Source organism: Drosophila rhopaloa, unplaced genomic scaffold, assembly GCF_018152115.1.
Source record: "Drosophila rhopaloa isolate 14029-0021.01 unplaced genomic scaffold, ASM1815211v1 contig_115, whole genome shotgun sequence".
Taxonomy (NCBI): domain Eukaryota; kingdom Metazoa; phylum Arthropoda; class Insecta; order Diptera; family Drosophilidae; genus Drosophila; species Drosophila rhopaloa.
In genome coordinates, this window is record NW_025334990.1 from 16,158,060 (window position 1) to 16,174,631 (window position 16,572).

At 46.2% G+C, this 16,572-nt stretch overlaps 9 protein-coding genes across 9 annotated transcripts; 6 read left to right on the top strand and 3 right to left on the bottom strand.

Moving 5' to 3' along the window:
• The first annotated feature begins 198 nt into the window (after window positions 1-198).
• LOC108044833 (NADPH:adrenodoxin oxidoreductase, mitochondrial) lies at window positions 199-2,371 on the top strand. The gene is made up of 5 exons (XM_017123983.2): window positions 199-215; window positions 314-555; window positions 938-1,310; window positions 1,366-1,537; window positions 1,597-2,371. The coding sequence occupies exons 2-5, from the start codon at window positions 344-346 to the stop codon at window positions 2,238-2,240; spliced, it is 1,401 nt and encodes a 466-aa protein (XP_016979472.1). The 5' UTR covers window positions 199-215; window positions 314-343; the 3' UTR covers window positions 2,241-2,371.
• On the bottom strand, window positions 535-830 carry LOC108044839. Its single transcript, XM_017123994.1, has 2 exons — window positions 709-830; window positions 535-651 (listed from the first exon to the last, which is right to left on the bottom strand). The coding sequence occupies exons 1-2, from the start codon at window positions 806-808 to the stop codon at window positions 572-574; spliced, it is 180 nt and encodes a 59-aa protein (XP_016979483.1). The 5' UTR covers window positions 809-830; the 3' UTR covers window positions 535-571.
• On the top strand, window positions 2,320-3,679 carry LOC108044835 (UPF0605 protein CG18335). Its single transcript, XM_017123984.1, has 2 exons — window positions 2,320-2,473; window positions 2,536-3,679. The coding sequence occupies exons 1-2, from the start codon at window positions 2,433-2,435 to the stop codon at window positions 3,464-3,466; spliced, it is 972 nt and encodes a 323-aa protein (XP_016979473.1). The 5' UTR covers window positions 2,320-2,432; the 3' UTR covers window positions 3,467-3,679.
• LOC108044832 (F-box/LRR-repeat protein 6) lies at window positions 3,538-8,316 on the top strand. Its single transcript, XM_017123982.2, has 9 exons — window positions 3,538-3,976; window positions 4,915-5,809; window positions 5,875-6,085; window positions 6,144-6,313; window positions 6,370-6,510; window positions 6,573-6,740; window positions 6,798-7,030; window positions 7,092-7,226; window positions 7,282-8,316. The coding sequence occupies exons 2-9, from the start codon at window positions 4,931-4,933 to the stop codon at window positions 7,484-7,486; spliced, it is 2,142 nt and encodes a 713-aa protein (XP_016979471.1). The 5' UTR covers window positions 3,538-3,976; window positions 4,915-4,930; the 3' UTR covers window positions 7,487-8,316.
• A 40-nt stretch (window positions 8,317-8,356) lies between these two features.
• On the bottom strand, window positions 8,357-9,125 carry LOC108044836. Its single transcript, XM_017123985.2, has one exon. It carries the CDS (start codon window positions 8,950-8,952, stop codon window positions 8,491-8,493), a length of 462 nt encoding a protein of 153 aa, XP_016979474.1. The 5' UTR covers window positions 8,953-9,125; the 3' UTR covers window positions 8,357-8,490.
• Window positions 9,126-9,870: 745 nt separating this feature from the next.
• LOC108044852 (WD repeat-containing protein 48 homolog) lies at window positions 9,871-12,904 on the top strand. The gene is made up of 9 exons (XM_017124008.2): window positions 9,871-10,159; window positions 10,256-10,475; window positions 10,537-11,531; window positions 11,590-11,694; window positions 11,756-11,895; window positions 11,965-12,160; window positions 12,224-12,418; window positions 12,479-12,584; window positions 12,706-12,904. Exons 1-9 carry the CDS (start codon window positions 10,118-10,120, stop codon window positions 12,747-12,749), a joined length of 2,043 nt encoding a protein of 680 aa, XP_016979497.1. The 5' UTR covers window positions 9,871-10,117; the 3' UTR covers window positions 12,750-12,904.
• LOC108044853 (protein Vhl) lies at window positions 12,823-14,019 on the bottom strand. Its single transcript, XM_017124009.1, has one exon. The coding sequence runs from the start codon at window positions 13,868-13,870 to the stop codon at window positions 13,307-13,309; it is 564 nt and encodes a 187-aa protein (XP_016979498.1). The 5' UTR covers window positions 13,871-14,019; the 3' UTR covers window positions 12,823-13,306.
• Window positions 14,020-14,063: 44 nt separating this feature from the next.
• On the top strand, window positions 14,064-14,840 carry LOC108044854 (trafficking protein particle complex subunit 2-like protein). The gene is made up of 5 exons (XM_017124010.2): window positions 14,064-14,178; window positions 14,233-14,402; window positions 14,463-14,550; window positions 14,602-14,681; window positions 14,749-14,840. Exons 1-5 carry the CDS (start codon window positions 14,146-14,148, stop codon window positions 14,792-14,794), a joined length of 417 nt encoding a protein of 138 aa, XP_016979499.1. The 5' UTR covers window positions 14,064-14,145; the 3' UTR covers window positions 14,795-14,840.
• A 379-nt stretch (window positions 14,841-15,219) lies between these two features.
• Window positions 15,220-15,788, top strand: LOC108044855 (cuticular protein 47Eg). The gene is made up of 2 exons (XM_017124011.1): window positions 15,220-15,352; window positions 15,413-15,788. The coding sequence occupies exons 1-2, from the start codon at window positions 15,341-15,343 to the stop codon at window positions 15,752-15,754; spliced, it is 354 nt and encodes a 117-aa protein (XP_016979500.1). The 5' UTR covers window positions 15,220-15,340; the 3' UTR covers window positions 15,755-15,788.
• The last annotated feature ends 784 nt before the right edge of the window (window positions 15,789-16,572 follow it).

The following is a 16,572-nucleotide window of genomic DNA, read 5'->3' on the forward strand; positions in this document are numbered from 1 at the left end:
TTAATGAGTAAATATATACCAAACCGGTACAGTTAATTGTTAAGGACATGTTTTAAGACTTTTTAAATATCCTTTTCTCTTTAAAAAGTCTAAAAAACTAAAGAAACCTCAATTAAAAAGTGTTACCAAGGCCCGATGACTGGTAAATACATTGTTTTGGTCCATTTATATTGGGTATTTTGCAGACCACCAGCAAAAGTCTTTAAAAGATAAGAGTAAATAACAAATCATTGTTAACAAACATATTTTATTTCATCATCGCTTTGATCCACAAATCAGCCACCTGTTAATAAGTAGTTATCCATCGTTATAGACCAAGAAAAGAATCGGCGAATGGTTAACTATGGGCCTTAATTTACTTAACATCTGGAGACGTGGCCTCCACACAAGTTCCGCCCGGTTGCAGGTGATCCGGAGTGCCACGCCCACCAAGCGGATATGCATCGTGGGCGCCGGACCCGCCGGCTTCTATGCCGCCCAACTAATCCTCAAGCAACTGGATGACTGCGTGGTGGACGTGGTCGAGAAGCTTCCGGTTCCCTTCGGACTGGTGCGGTAAGCAGATCTAGCTTTATAGGGCGGTGCTATTGGTTCCGAAACCGAAGCCAAAGAGTGGACCCACAATGGAGCGGAAGATGCCACTGAAGTAGGCTGAAAGATCGGGGAGAAGTGAGGAATATCCTCAAGCAATTCAAGACGACTACGTACCTCCCACTTGGTCAAGACTCCACAGAGGATTACCTGCTGTCAATTCCAAACTGGTGATCACCAAAAGGCAGACAACCAGTGGAGCACCTGGCATCTGCATCTCGGCAGCAAGACTGTGACTCCCTCTCCAAGCTCAAATGCTTTTATCCGCACCTGGTTGCGTGTCCACGGCATTCCATCGCACTTATCGACTAACGACTTGTCCCATTATGCAAATCACACATTGCAGCTTTGGCGTAGCACCCGATCATCCGGAGGTCAAGAACGTAATCAACACCTTCACCAAGACCGCAGAGCATCCGCGTTTGCGTTTCTTTGGCAATCTTTCGCTGGGCACGGATGTGAGCCTACAGGAACTGAGGGATCGATACCATGCCGTGTTGCTTACCTACGGAGCGGATCAGGATCGGCAGCTGGAGCTGGAGAACGAGCAGCAGGGCAATGTGATATCTGCTCGGAAATTCGTGGCCTGGTATAATGGTTTGCCCGGTGCGGAGAACCTCGCCCCTGATCTCAGTGGTCGGGATGTGACGATTGTGGGTCAAGGCAACGTGGCTGTGGATGTGGCTAGGATGCTCCTTAGTCCTTTGGATGCTCTGAAGGTTAGTTAGGCTTATGACTCAAATAAAACTCTTATACATACAATTACTTTCACAGACCACAGACACCACCGAGTACGCCCTGGAAGCCCTATCCCGCAGCCAAGTGGAGCGAGTGCATCTGGTGGGCAGACGTGGTCCCCTGCAGGCCGCCTTCACTATTAAGGAACTACGCGAGATGCTTAAGCTGCCCAATGTGGACACCCGCTGGCGAAACGATGATTTCTCAGGTGGCAATCAAGAAAATCTCCATGTTTTCACTTCCTAATGAGTAGATAATCTTCTCCAGGCATTGACACCCAGCTGGAAAAACTTCAACGTCCTCGCAAGCGACTCACCGAACTGATGCTCAAGAGTCTGAAGGAGCAGGGCAGGTCCTCTGGCCCCAAACAGTTCCTGCCCATTTTCCTGCGCGCCCCCAAGGCTATAAGCCCAGGGGAAATGGAGTTCTCCGTCACGGAACTCCAGCATGATGCAGCTGTGGCCACCAGTTCCACGGAGCGTCTTTCCTCGCACCTAATCCTGCGCAGCATTGGCTATAAATCCAGTTGTGTGGATGCGGGGATCAACTTTGACAACCAACGCGGACGTGTTCACAACATTGACGGTCGCGTTCTCAGGGATGATGCTGCGGGAACGGTGGACCCCGGACTTTATGTGGCCGGCTGGCTGGGGACTGGGCCCACTGGCGTTATTGTGACCACGATGGGCGGCGCCTTTGCAGCGGCCAAAAACATCTGTGATGACATTACAACGAATGTTTTGGACACCAGTTCAGCCAAACCGGGATACGATGCCGATGGCAAAAGAGTAGTCACATGGGATGGCTGGCGGCGGATCAATGATTTTGAGAGCGAGGCGGGCAAAGCCAAAGGAAAGCCGCGCGAGAAGATCGTTAACATCGAGGATATGCTGAGAATTGCGGGCGTCTGATTCCAGAACTCCATTGGTGATGGCTGACTATACTGTCTTTAGAACATGTCTAGCTTACTTTTATTTATCTGTCGTTTGAGGCCTTTGTTTATCATTGTAAATACATAAATCATTTATGGAACACTTGTAAATCCCTTTGTATCATTACTTAGTTTCTAAATTGCTTGTATAAGTTAAATTATAGTTAGTAAAATGGATCACGCCATAACGCCGGAGCCGCACTTGGTGCCAGGGTAAGAAATCTAAAGTTCCTTCTTATATTCTTCAATTTTGATTATATATTTATGTCTTATAGATACACGGGTCATTGCGCCCAAAATCGGGACAGAGTGGGTCGCACTTATGGCCGGCAGACGCACAAGTTACTAATAGATCCCTGCATCTACCATGCCCCGGAACTGATTGTGGCCCCTATTCATGCCAAGCATGGGCTTAAGGATTACCCCACAGAGCAAGAGCTGAAGATCCTGCGTACCCGAGAAGGGCTGGTGGACTCCGTGTACAGGCATCCCATTCTGCCGGGCTACGCTGGTTTTGTGCCCAACATAGTGAGTCAGATTGGCAAGCGGTATGTGGCCGCTGCATCCGCGGGAGTGGCTCGCCACGAGACCCTGATGGAGTGGTACCGCTGCGAGAAACGGACGCTGAGGCACCGGGATCTGCTGGAGAGCGGGAAGGGCCTGTTCGACCGCAAGATCAACGAGAGGCTGCTGCCACAGACCTACTACCGCTCACCGCTGATCCCAGTCACCGGAGTGTCCAAGGGCATCAAGGACGAGTCCTGTCCACCGCGAACCGAAAAGCTATGCTACAGCAAGTTTACTTCGCCCCATTTCCTCGAGGACGAGGATCCCGACAAGTTCATCATCAATGGATACGCCGGGCACATTCCCATGTCGGTGACCCGTTTTGGGGAGTCCAACAAGGTGCTCACCGGCCGGGCGCTTTGCAGCTTCTCGGATTACATGTACAAACGGAAGAGGGACACGTGGTGCTGCGGTCAGGACCTCAGCCGACCGGCCATCACCTGTCCGCCCGTTGGACACTTCATTGTCTATCACACGGACGACGGAATGAATCCAAGTTATGCAGGCCACGTTCCCGGAGAGACTTACAAGTTTGGACGAACGTATGGCAAGACCACTTACGATGCCAAGCGTTGGCTGGAGGTGCACAAGAATCTCACCGTGCTGCCGGAGGTGGCCAACCTGGATTACGCCTACTGAGAGGAGTTTATCTTTGGGGAATCCCCTTCGTGACGATTTCAAATTGTAACGCTTTTAGCAGAGTGCTGCCACCCCGCCGCGCAAATGCAGCATTTATCGTATATCTTTCACCTGGTCCCACCGGCGATTGTTGTGATGTATCGATACAACAACAACATCCCCAGCTTTCTATCTACGTCGTTTGTTGCAGCAAATAAATAAGTTTTAATTGATTGTGCGCTTCTAAAATGTACGAATTGTGGCTAATGCCGTGACCAACTGCAGAGCAGTGCCCCCGTGATCGGCAACAACATGAAATCGGCCATTTCAGGCAGCAGAAAAGGCCTAATGTGTCCACAAAACGCCAAAGGAAAAAATCTTTAGAATCGAATTCGAACAATTCAAACACACACACCTAGTGCCGAACCGTTCACACACCGCCCAGCAGTACAGTACCGCAGTGCGTGAGAGCAAGACGACCAGTGGGTCAGCAGATAACATACATTTGTGTACCTACCTCTCTTCCAAGTGGTGAGTTGAATGCCGATTATGCACCCTGCACGCGTCGCGTCGAGCATTGTATGCAATAAGTGAAGTGCAGCGCTGCGAGAAAAAATAAGCACCGTAGTGAAACAAGAAACCCCCAGATATACTCCCCGTGTGAACAGATCTAGGCAGCACCCCCATCGACCCCCCCAATTTTGACCGAGATTTATGGCGGGAACTTGAACGGAGTGTGCGCACAGGTCACTAACAAGTCGATGCGACCCCAACTGCGGTCGACTTGTTTATTAAGAGCGAACAAACGAATAAAAATAAAAACAAAAAAATATATATGTAATTTGTTGTAGCAGGTGAGACTTACGACTGTGTGTTGTTGGTATAGGAGAAAAGAGAAAGAGAGGAAAGCTATTCGTATTGAGAACGGGGGCGAATGGGAAACCGTGAAAAACCGCCAAAATGGGTTGAGTTCTTTTTGCATCGATTTTCCCGGTCGGAATGAAAAAAATGTTAAATTGTGTTTTTAAAATCTTTGACTTTGTCGGCAGACTGGAATACTTAATATCAATATATAATAATTATCAAACTGGTCATCTAGACAAATAAATTCGTATTATAACGGTATAAAAAATAAACAGTCGAACTTCCGTAACAAGAACTTTCTTTAACAAAAGTTTGTTTAAGGCGAATACGAGCAAAACAAAAGAACACATTTATACAAAAAAACATTTTTCTTTGCGAACGTAAACAATATAAAGTCAAACCTCCGTAACTCAGATTGCTCGCAGAGTGTATAGGTACTTTTTTTATATTGGCAACAGAGTGTTAAAATGCATTTAAAATCAATATAAAAAACAATGTTATTTTTTGGTCGTGATATTAAAATTCAACTGCAATAAATATAACGGCAATGGTAAAGACTCCACTGTAATTCGGGTAATAACTTCGGTACTCTTTTTTAATTGCAGAAGAGCGAGTGGAGTGATGAGCGAATCTCTGGCCTCACAAGTGGAGGAGACCAAGGTGTCCGAAGAAGATGGAGTAAAAGAGAAAGCTGAAGTGTCCACGTCCAAAGTTCCCGTGGGATCGGCCATGAAAGTGGTCACAGATGATACTTGCGATCAGGAGCAGGTGCACAGTGAGCCAGGAGAAAAGGAAAAACCCGCCACGGTGGACATAAACACACTCACCCCCTCGACGCCCTCGCAAACGCCACCACAACTGCTGGCCGCCGAAACTGCCACATCAGGAAGCACGGCCGTCATCCCGGAGAACATCCTGTCGCCGCCCAAGTCGGAAACCCAAACAGATGAGACCAACACGGCTACATCGACATCCTGCTCCCCGGCCTCCGAAGGCCAGCGATCTCCCGCGGCTGCACGTCCTCCGCAGCAGGAGCAGGCTAAGCCCACGGCTGCGGTGAATGGCTCCATACCAAAGTCGGGAAAGCCTCTCTCCACCGCTCTTAGCGGCAAGAAGCCCAGCAAGGCGGCGACCACGTCACCGCGAGCCTCCCGATCCCGCAAGCCCAAGGCGCTGCCCATGTACGAAAGCGAGATCAGCGACAACAAGGTGGGCATCAAGCTGTGCATTAAGAAGTCCGATGCTGGAGACGGCGCACCCGCTGGAGCCTCATCTCCCCCAGTCACTGTTCCCGCTGCTTCCAAGCCGGCGCGCAAGCGCGTGCGCAAACCCAAGCAACAGGACAGCGATGAGGCCGAGTATGAGCCGCGCAAGAAAAAAGGTGGAGGAGGTAGTGGCGGGGAAAAGAAGGTTTCAACTAGCTCGGATCCGGAGGCGGGCGTAGAGCCAATCGAGCAGAGTGTCTGGGCCCAAAAGCTGCCAGAGGAAGTCCTTTTCAGGGTAAGCATAAATATAAGTACCTAAAAAAAAAGCGAAAACTTATTTTAGTTTTATTTTTTTTAAAGATTTTTGAGCATGCTGTTGACACACAGGGCTGCCTGCCCACACTCTTTCGCCTTGGCAGAGTTTGCTCCCTCTGGCGCCAGGTTTCGCTGAGACCCACTCTGTGGCGCACCATGGATCTGACCACATGGGTCAAGGAAAAGTATCGCACTGAACTGAAGCTTAAGTGGTTTGTGGACAACCGCTGCAGTGCCTGTACAGAACTGAATGTTTGTAAGTGAGATAGATCTAGCTTGAAACTTTTATCTAACTCGAAATTATCACACTTCAGCCAATTGGAAAATATCGGACATCAATTGCTTCCTTGCCAAGTTGTCAAGCGGTTGCCCAAATCTTGCTGGCATTACGCTGTCCGGCTGGAAGGGTTTTACCTCGGATCATCTGACATATTTAGTGGATAACATGCACAAGTTGCAACGCTTAGACTTGAGCTCTATTAATGTAAGTTTATTCGTGTGTTTGCAAAATCTCTGTTTAATGTTAACTTGTATTCCCAGGTTGAGATGAATGCCAGCAAGAGTGCTGTGGGTGTCAACTCCCTGTGCAATGCACTACAGACCATGGGCAGTCGCCTGACACATCTTTACTTGGCGCACAACCGTTTGGCGGGAATTCCTCAGATAGTCGGAGTTCTTTCGGTGAGTATTGCATTTTAAAAGCTTATTTAATCTGGCTTATTGGCTTTTGTTTCTTATTTCAGACGCACTGTCCGAATCTAACGTTATTGGATCTCTCAAATGTGACCACTCAGGCCACATCACACGGCGTACTCCACATTGAGAAGTTGCAGCACGGCTGCCAGAAGCTAAAGGTTCTGCGGGTGACAAACTCTCACATAACGCCGAGCACGGCAACCATGCAGGAAATTGTAAGGCGACTTACGACCCTATTCAGTTTTTGTTTTACTAACTACATGCATTGTCAGATGGACTCCCCCGGCTTTCCGAATCTGGAAGAACTGTCCGTGGCTGCGTTGACGGACGAATCCCGCATCATAAGCGACGATCATTTGCAACGCATCCTGAAGAGCAGCTCTAAACTCAAGCTGCTGGACGTGCGTAACTGCACGCGGCTGACGCACGAGAGCCTTATCCGCCTACCAGCCTGGGATATCAAGCATTTATTCCTGTCAGGCTGCTCAGTGACACGAGACATGGGGTGGGTTCGATTGATTATCAGTATCAGAAAAGCAGCCTAATACAAAAATTATCCCAATTAGGTCGGGTCTGGAACTCATTGCCTCCAAATGGGCGCACAGTCTCATTGAACTGGATCTGGCCTGGGCGAATATGCAGCAGCCCATAGATAACGCCCTTCGTGCTCTTGCCGAAAAGGGCAGGGAGTCCCCGATGGCGTGAGTATATATTGAACTAATTAAACTATTGTGTGCTCATAATATCCAATTGCAGTCATTTAAATCTGTGTGGTTCGTCGGTTTCCGATGAGGCGGTAAAGGAAATACTGACGAATTGTCGGAAGATGAGCTCTATTAACCTGGCATCGTGCCGTGGACTGCCGCGGGGTGTTAAGCGCCTCATGCAGGGACCTCAGGAGCTGGGCGAACTGCGCGAGGTTCTGGGGGTGCAGCTGAAGAACAGCAGCGGGAGCAACTAATCCAGTCAGTGGGCGAGTCCACACACATCGGTTTTATTGTTGATCAGGCGGGCCAAGTTTAAATGTAATTTAAATTGTTGCATCCCTCTTTGTGCGAAGGGCGTTTAGCGCTTTGTTGATTTTGTAATGTAGTCGGCAAACATATTGCAATATTTGCAAATTTGCAATCGCTTGCATCTTCCAATAATGCTTATCTTGTTCATAGGCCCTAGTGTGTAATAATTGTACTATTGTACTAGTTTAGTATTCTCCGCACAGCGGCAGCAGTGGGATCCTCCCTTTCTGGAAGTTCCCGCATTTAGATGCTGTGCGAACGAGCAACCTTTTGTAAATGCAATATGTATTCATAATTTAGTTGATTCGAATTTTTTGCAGCGCGAAAATCATTCACTTTTGAGGACAGCCGTTAGCAACGATTTTCAATAATTTTTTTTATTATATAGGTACATCTATATATATTTACTGATTTATTGTTAAGTCCGACCATTGAGCGTTTGTAAAGTATGTATACAAGAATTTAAATTAAGTTTAAAGTGTATGTTTTGCAATACAAAAACAATATATTTACCATAAAATAGTCGTCAATTCAAAGTCGCCAACTAAGGCAATTTGTAGGATGTTTTAACCCGATAGAACTGTACATATTGGCGTTAGAGAAACTTTCCGATTGGATGTTTTTATATACAAAATAACCATTAATAAAGGTAACGCATATACCACACATAAATAACATAAATTAAAACAATTCAATTGTTAAGCATTATTAGCAGTTAAGAGACGGCAATTAAAGGTACATTTAATTTAAAATAAACGCAAACACTTTCAATCTACGCCCAGTATTATCTCTTCGGAGAAAAACAACGCGGTGCCTCGGGTTTATTGTATAATTTTATTCAAATATGCGGGAGATAATATTGCATTACGAGCTATGTACGGCCAAGACAGCAATTACAGTACGAACCCAGAGCTTGGGTTCCATCAGTTCATCTAGATCCATTGATCATCTAGTTCTTCTTTAGCTTGTCCACGTCCTGAATGTAATCGGTGCCGACCTTGACGATGGCGGCTCCTGTTCCCAATCCCGCCAAGGTCGCGAGCAGGGCGTTATCCTGGGGCAAGGCGGACTTGATGAGCGCCCAGGCCAGCACGGATCCCATGGAGAAGAGGGTGGCACCCAGCAGAGCGTAAGCTCCTCGCTTGTTATTCTTCACGTCCTTCAGATGGGGCCTGCCGTAAATGTAGAAGGCACTGCCCACCACAGCGGAGATAAGGAAGACGTTGGTCAGGTCCTTCTTGGGCAGGATCTTGGGCACGATCTGGGGGTTCATAACATTCACCGCTAGGGCTCCGTAGCTCACCAGGCCGTGGATCGGTATGTAGTAGTTAAACACATTATCTCGGGTGAAGGGCTTCAGGCCCACCTTTTCGCATATGCTGCAGGCGTCGTTAGATTGTGTGCTGGCCATTATTTTCGTTAAAAATGCAATTAATCTCTAAATCCCGGTGTGGTGGGGCCGATGGTCCTCTTCTTCTTCTTGTTATGTAAAGAGCAGAGTTGCCAAATCACCCAAAGCTAAAATTATGCCAGTCTTCCCTCTGCGGATTATCACGGTTTTTGGGTAGAAATAATAATGTTTTATATGTTTTGGGCAATATATGTCAGTATCTGTGAGCTTGAAGTATTTTTTAAATGTGTGATCTGACAATAAAGGGAATTTTTAAGCCTTTTAAGCCTCTTTTCGAATTTCAATGTTTACGAAGGTTACATTTTTGGCAAGCTTTTGAAAATCAAAAAATCTTGACAAAACTAAAACGTTTTTTAATTTGCGAAGAATTAGGTAATTTAGATAATAATTTAAAGCGTGCCATATTCATGCACCGCTTAAACTTAAAGATTAAACTTAATCATAGTTTATTTGGAAGTCAAATTTTCATAAATTTGCTACTTATTACAGCTTTTAAAAAATATTGGTGAACAAATGTTATGAAAAAATGGGTGACTTAACAGTTCTTCAATCTATCAACCATTTTAAACTCAGATAGTACTACACTAGTGAGTTTTCAAAAAAATTGTTTATTGCCAAAAACATGTTGCAACAATATCATATAGTTGAGACCCATTTTAATTTTCCTGACAATACCAATTAGGTACTTAGTATCATCACAATGCAAAGTAAATACCAATTAATACAAGCAGCTTTTTAATAAAGGAAAAACGACAATATTATGTATTATTTATGATTACTATATACATATCTTAAATTAAACTACAGCTTAGTGGTTCAGGAACCAGTACCTTTTAGAGCGGAAAGTGTCAACTCTGTTGAACAGCCGGCACAGTGTGCAAAACCAGGTGGCAACACCAGCCGGCGCAGGAGAGTGAGTGGGAGAGGGACAGAGAGGTGGGAGGACCGAATGGGGAGAGACAGAGAACGAAATAGGTGCGAAAAATTTGTAGTTGGCTGGAAATTCCTCGTTTTCGATCCGCAAAAAGTAAATATATCGTCCGCCGAAAAAGAGCCTCGATAGATGTGCGTGCCCAAAGAGCAGCGAACAGCCAAGACCAGCTCCTGAAGCACTCCAGTCAAGAGATATCGCCGAGAGCCACAGTGAAGCAGATCCGTGGACGACATGTTGACGCACAAAACTTGTCAAGCACGTAAGAAAATGCAGGTGAGTGCGCCAATTGGAAACGGGGGGTAGAGGACAGGGAAACAGGGAGGCAGAAACCCGAACCCAAAACTAATTCAATTAAACCGCCGGCGACAGGTTTCCTTTGTGATACGGGACGCCGAGGAGAAACAACACCGGAATGGCGTCAATGCCCTGCAGCTGGACGCAAATAACGGTAAACTATACTCCGCCGGACGCGACGCCATCATCCGTGTGTGGAACACACGAACGGACTCCAGCGAGAAGTACATACAGTCCATGGAGCACCACAACGATTGGGTCAACGACATAGTGCTTTGCTGCAATGGAAGGAACCGTGAGTTGGTCCAAAGATCAGGTTACTCAGTGATCTTATGTCTATTCTCCCTAATACTTAGTAATCAGCGCCAGCTGTGATACCACGGTCAAGGTGTGGAACGCCCAGAAGGGCTTCTGCATGTCTACCCTGCGCACCCATCGCGACTATGTGCAGGCATTAGCCTATGCCAAGGATCGCGAGCAGGTGGCCAGCGCCGGACTGGACAAGGCCATTTTCCTGTGGGACGTGAACACACTCACAGCTCTCACGGCCAGCAACAACACAGTGACCACCTCTAGTCTGACCGGGTCCAAGGACTCCATCTACAGCCTGGCCATGAATCCCTCGGGCACGGTCATCGTGAGCGGGTCCACGGAGAATATACTGCGTATCTGGGATCCCCGCACCTGCATGCGTAGCATGAAGCTGCGAGGCCACACGGAGAACGTGCGTTGCCTGGTGGTCTCGCCCGATGGCAACCAGGTGGTCTCGGGCAGCTCCGACGGCACCATCAAGGTGTGGAACCTAGGTCAGCAGAGGTGTGTTCAAACAATCCACGTGCATAAGGAGGGCGTGTGGTCGCTGCTGATGAGCGAAAACTTCCAATACATCATCTCCGGCAGCCGAGATCGCAACATCATTGTGACGGAGATGCGGAATCCCAGTAACAAGACGTTGGTGTGCGAAGAGCAGGCGCCCGTCCTCAGTCTGGGCTACAACATCGACAAGACGGGTGTGTGGGCCACCACCTGGAACTCGGACATTCGTTGCTGGAAGCTGCCCATGTACGAGAGGAGCACGATGAACTCCTCGGGAGGAATGGATGCGCAGTGGACACAGGGCGGCACAGAGGTAGCCTGCATTAAAGGAGGGGCTGCTATCAAGGAGTGCACGGTGCTGAACGACAAGCGTTATATAATAACCAAGGATTCACAGGATCAGGTCGTTGTCTACGATGTGTTGAGAGTTGTCAAGAAGGAGCAATTGGGGGCCGTGGATTACGAGGCGGAGGTGAAAAAGCGCAACAAGCAGGTTTACATTCCAAACTGGTTCACTGTTGATCTGAAAACCGGGGTAAGTTTAATGTCAGGTTAAGTTTATTGTATTTTGCTAATAATATATTTATCTGCAGATGCCAACGATTGTTTTGGGCCAGGAGGAAGTGGATTGCTTCTCGGCTTGGGTATCCATCGAAGCTGGACTGCCGGAATGCGGCGATCCCACAACAGAGATTAAGGTAGATACACGATTAAACAGTTTCTCAGTGGATTTTCTTAATGGCTATGCTTGATTTTCAGATCAACTATGGGAAACTTCTGCTGGAAGCTTTACTCGAGTACTGGACACCACCGCATAGCATACCACCAAACGAAATGGAGCCCGACATGCATGGCAATGGCTACTTCCAAGTACCCAAACACACGCCTGTCATCTTTAGGTGAGTTTCAGTGATGAAATCATGTTTTTACTATCACTAATTACTAAACTTTCTTGCTTAATTAAACAGTGAAGTGGGCGGCCGCACAGTTTGCCGACTTTTAGTGCGCGACGCAGCCGGAGATAGCGAAAGCACATTGCTCCACGAGACGGCGCCGCAGTGGGTGACCGATGTGGTGATAGAGAAGAACATTCCCAAGTTCCTCAAAATACCGTTCTTCCTGCAGCCCCATCCGCAAATGACCAAGCCAGAACGAACGAAGAAGGTAGCAGTCTAAAAAAGCTGTCCAAAGCGCAGTCTTCTTATATGCATTTTATACATTTTTTAGGATCGCCTGGTGGCTAATGAATTTATCCAGTGCCGCAAGGTCTGCGAGCATGTGCTAGAAAAGGTGCTGAATGCGGAGACCACCCCAAGTGGGGGTAATGCTAATAATTCCCTGCAGAATAGCCAGAGCGATGCTAACTCAGAGGGATCCCAACTGCCAGCGGAGGAACGCATTGAACTGTGGTGCAACGATGTGGTAAGAGGATGGCTGGAAATGCCTATAGAACATCTGGGTTCATTGTCAGTCTCTTCTTAGGTTGTGGACCCCAACATGGACCTGCGCACAGTGCGCCACTTTATCTGGAAACAATCGACCGATCTTACGTTTCAGTACAAGACCAAGCAGAATTTTAACTACGATGGTAAATAAGAGAGCCCACGCATAGATCAACACAAGAACACCCCTCACAAACACAACGCATTCTTGATTTCTGCAATTGCGATTGCCTAACCGAGAGTTGTGCTTATATATCCGCCCCATAGGTTCGATCGGGGATAGCCTGGAGCGCGTGACGCGCAAGTATTGAACGCTGGCATGTGATCTCCCGCCTAACCGAAGTAGTTCCAATGCATTATTGAATGAGAACGAGATTGAGCAGATCGATTAACCATTTGTATGTATTTATGCAATGTATTTGAGTTTACCTTCGACTTCTCGTTAGGAATACATATATGTACTTCAGATTCAGACTTATAAGAATTAAGCTTGCGACACACACGTAGATAAAACATTGCAAGGGAGTAACTACAGACATACCATTAAAACGTATTTGCATCTGAAGCATCTAGATCTAGAGGGGATTGCGCATATATGTATGTAATATTCACACTTGTTTCGCATTAGGTTTATACATAATTATATACATAGAACATAAGTTTAAGTAATCTGTTAAAGATACAAAAAATCAATGCAACGGCAGTAGTCCAACCTGTAAAACGCTCTATGCAAGCCAATTTGTACATAAGTAATAAGCGGAAAACGAAAATCAGGATGAAAATCAATTAAAGTTATTAAATTATTTGGAAATCGAGCCTGGCTCTCAATCCCTAAGACCCCCTGTTAACAACTATTTAACGTATGCTCCTAACGCCGACGTCTGGTGCCAGCTACGCGGGAATAGGACTCCATGGTGGTTAGCAGGAGGAGAAGTTGTTGCTTCAGCGTCGCGGGTATGTGGTAATTATGGATGATCCTCCTGGGCGCATTGCTCGTCCGGATTAGCCAGCGGGCCACCAGCCAGAGGCAATTTTCGCGCAGCGACCGCATCGGGAAGTGGATAAGCACCTGGCTGCGCACGTCGCAAAGCTGCTCCGGATGCTGTGGATTCTTCGGGATCCGCACCCGGATCGGCTGAAAGATCCGCCGCGAGCGTACGTGCATCCGTTCGCCCGTATAGTAGTCCCGGAAGAACCAGCTGTGCGTACTGAACGTGTTCACCCTGACCTCCTCGAAGGGCTTGAGGGTGAGGTATATGTTCTCCCGGTCCTGGTCGCACACCCAGTACAGATCCAGGGTACGATTGGTCGTGTTTACGAACAGCACGTACACCTCCACCACGAGCGACCCCTGGTGCCCCTGCCTCTGCCCCTGACCCAGACCCACCAGCTGCTGGCCATCGCGGTTGTTCTGCGCTATTTGGAGCGCCATCTCCAGCAGGGTGCTAAGCCGATCCGCAATGGCTACCAGATCAATTTTCGTTGTTTTTTATCCGCCCAAATTGGTAGAATTGAAATCAAAGCACCAGAACAACAAGTATAGATAAAATTCACTCCTTATCAGTTTACGGTAACATTTTTCGCAGCTTGTCAATAACAATGGGCACACTTTCGATGGGCGGTATATCGATAACGGGATGAACAGCTGACTTTCACCCACCTCTAATGAAAAAGTAAACAATTAAACACCCAAAAAAAAAACAAAATATGGCATTTTGCATAGCAGTTATTGGCAAGGATGTAAGTTATATTGTCGTTGTTTTAAAAAAATCAATAACCTATTAAATGCCCCAGAATGCCCCACTGTACTTGACGACAGCGGATATGGAGCAGGAACTTGATTTGCAATATCACGTACACGCCGCATTGGACGTCGTGGAGGAGAAGTGTTTAATTGGCAAGGGAGCTCCCGAGTCCAAGGAGCTGTACCTGGGACTGCTCTACTCCACGGAAAACCATAAAATGTACTTATATTTAGCTTAACCCATTGTATTTCTCTAACCTCAAGATTGAATCCTTTGCAGCTATGGATTTGTGACCAATACCAGGGTCAAATTTATAGTCGTCATCGATTCCAGCAATGTGGCTCTGCGGGAGAACGAAGTGCGAGCGGTGGGTTTCTTATACCATGTGAATATTATTTATTAAACCACTATATTTTAGATCTTCCGCAATCTCCACCTGCTCTACACAGATGCCATTTGCAATCCCTTCTACATTCCCGGAGAATCACTGACTTCCAAGTAAGCTGGCTTAATGAACCAGTCATCTATATATTCATTTCCTCAAATACCCTATTTCTCCACACAGGAACTTCGATCGCGCTGTCCAGAAGTTGATGAGCGGCAACGCCTAGACGTGGACTTAAACTAAACGAACAATAAAGTGAATTATTTATCAGACGCAGGTCTTGAGACCAAAGGTTTTTTTTGGAGGGATGTCAAGGTGACTTGACCAAAGTCCCGCCCGAAGCTAGATTCAAACAGAGATACGCACTAGAGCTACGCAAACCGGTCGCTAACTGGCTTCGGCCAAATATTATGCAAATTCAAAATTTTTGAAGAAAATAATTCGAGAATTAATTATATCTTTACAATGTGTCTGCTAGTTGACACATAGTTAGTTAATGTCTCCGTATCGAACTCGTCTTCCGTCTGTTTGTGGGCTTTGTTGTGGGATGCGCTGTGATCTTTAACTGAACGGCAATAACGAGGCTCACACATAAAAACATGTATTTTGTCTTATCTTATGCATAATTAATGAAATTAAATTCAACGCGTCACTTGACTCGAACTTGGGCGCCACCGGCTGAGGCAACCGAACCATCAGAGTATCATATAAAAAGCCGGCAAAAGTTCCAGTTCGATATCAGTTAGCCTTCTCAAGTCTTTCAACAAACAACATGAAGTTCTTCGTAAGTTGTTTTATTAAAAAGCGATCCTCAAGGGATACTAACTTATTGGATTCCATGTAGATTGCTTTCGCCTGCCTTTTGGCCGTTGCTGTTGCCAACGAAGATGCCAATGTCCTCCGTAGCGAGCAGGAGGTGAACGTGGATAACTTCAAGTATGCCTTGAAACTCGACAACTCTGTGGACGTCGAACAAACTGGTGAACTGCATGGCGAAGAGTGGATTGTTAAGGGACAGCAAGCCTGGAAATCTCCCGAAGGAGAGCCCGTTGCCATCACGTATGTCGCCGATGCCAACGGATACCAAGTGCTGAGTGCCAACCCTCCTCTGCCCACCCCTCCCCCAATCCCAGAGGCCATCCAGCGCGCTCTGGACTGGATCGCCAGCCACCCATCCAAGGAATAAGTTGTTTGTTATGAAATAAAAGCATTAAAAAGTATTCTCCAAGTGTCTCTGTTCTTCCCCCAAAGGATCCATCGCCTCCAAAATATTTGAATATTCAAAAATACCTCATTAACAGAACGAAACTAGTTTTCCTAATTTTATGCGCCATTCAGCAAGTGAAGGTCAGCCAGATAGAAAAAAAAAAACCTATTAATATTAGTATTTGAATAGGTCTGACAGATGGCTATTATGGATGAGATGCCCCTGAACTTGAGGTCTGCCAGAAAGCTTCCACTTTCGGTTTCGTTTTTGCTGACTAGGGAAGGCCGTTGGATTCTCGTTTGCATACTTTCAGGCATGCTGAACACCACCCACGCAAAACAAGATCTCAAGCTATGGATCAGATTTCAACATTTGCCTCGCCCAGGTGGTAACCGTATATGCAGAATTAATATTAACAAAGAACTCACAAATTGATAATTGCATTTGCATAGAAAATAAGCTTACCAAATGATGATAAATAGTTGGAGTTGATCCTAAAAAGTGGAAATACATTACCTATTTTGTTATCAGGCAATAAAGTTAAAAAAAATATTATACATTTCCTGGTTAGATCTATGAACTAAAAAACATTTTATTATTTTGACTTATTTATATCCTACTATCTTTATTCACCGAAAGAAAATCCTGCTTTAATAGTTTAAAAAATGCGATTTGGTACTGAGTATCATTTGAATGCGTATACAATTGATATTACTATAATATGAGTAATATTAATAAGAATTAGGTATACAATTGACAAGCAGCTGATATGATATTATTAATGTTTTAATAGAAAC

Coding starts and splice junctions, on each gene's coding strand:
- LOC108044836 (XM_017123985.2), bottom strand. CDS start 8,952: ATGGCCAGCACACAATCTAACGACGCCTGCAGCATATGCGAAAAGGTG.
- LOC108044839 (XM_017123994.1), bottom strand. CDS start 808: ATGCAGATGCCAGGTGCTCCACTGGTTGTCTGCCTTTTGGTGATCACC. Junction 652..708: donor GAGTCTTGACCAAGTGGGAG/GTACGTAGTCGT, acceptor CCGATCTTTCAG/CCTACTTCAGTGGCATCTTC.
- LOC108044853 (XM_017124009.1), bottom strand. CDS start 13,870: ATGGCGCTCCAAATAGCGCAGAACAACCGCGATGGCCAGCAGCTGGTG.
- LOC108044852 (XM_017124008.2), top strand. CDS start 10,118: ATGTTGACGCACAAAACTTGTCAAGCACGTAAGAAAATGCAG. Junction 11,532..11,589: donor CTGTTGATCTGAAAACCGGG/GTAAGTTTAATG, acceptor ATTTATCTGCAG/ATGCCAACGATTGTTTTGGG. Junction 11,896..11,964: donor CACACGCCTGTCATCTTTAG/GTGAGTTTCAGT, acceptor TTAATTAAACAG/TGAAGTGGGCGGCCGCACAG.
- LOC108044832 (XM_017123982.2), top strand. CDS start 4,931: ATGAGCGAATCTCTGGCCTCACAAGTGGAGGAGACCAAGGTGTCCGAA. Junction 6,314..6,369: donor TAGACTTGAGCTCTATTAAT/GTAAGTTTATTC, acceptor TTGTATTCCCAG/GTTGAGATGAATGCCAGCAA. Junction 6,511..6,572: donor AGATAGTCGGAGTTCTTTCG/GTGAGTATTGCA, acceptor TTCTTATTTCAG/ACGCACTGTCCGAATCTAAC.
- LOC108044835 (XM_017123984.1), top strand. CDS start 2,433: ATGGATCACGCCATAACGCCGGAGCCGCACTTGGTGCCAGG. Junction 2,474..2,535: donor GAGCCGCACTTGGTGCCAGG/GTAAGAAATCTA, acceptor TATGTCTTATAG/ATACACGGGTCATTGCGCCC.
- LOC108044833 (XM_017123983.2), top strand. CDS start 344: ATGGGCCTTAATTTACTTAACATCTGGAGACGTGGCCTCCACACAAGT. Junction 556..937: donor GTTCCCTTCGGACTGGTGCG/GTAAGCAGATCT, acceptor CACACATTGCAG/CTTTGGCGTAGCACCCGATC. Junction 1,538..1,596: donor GCGAAACGATGATTTCTCAG/GTGGCAATCAAG, acceptor AATCTTCTCCAG/GCATTGACACCCAGCTGGAA.
- LOC108044854 (XM_017124010.2), top strand. CDS start 14,146: ATGGCATTTTGCATAGCAGTTATTGGCAAGGAT. Junction 14,403..14,462: donor TCCACGGAAAACCATAAAAT/GTACTTATATTT, acceptor AATCCTTTGCAG/CTATGGATTTGTGACCAATA. Junction 14,551..14,601: donor GGGAGAACGAAGTGCGAGCG/GTGGGTTTCTTA, acceptor ACTATATTTTAG/ATCTTCCGCAATCTCCACCT.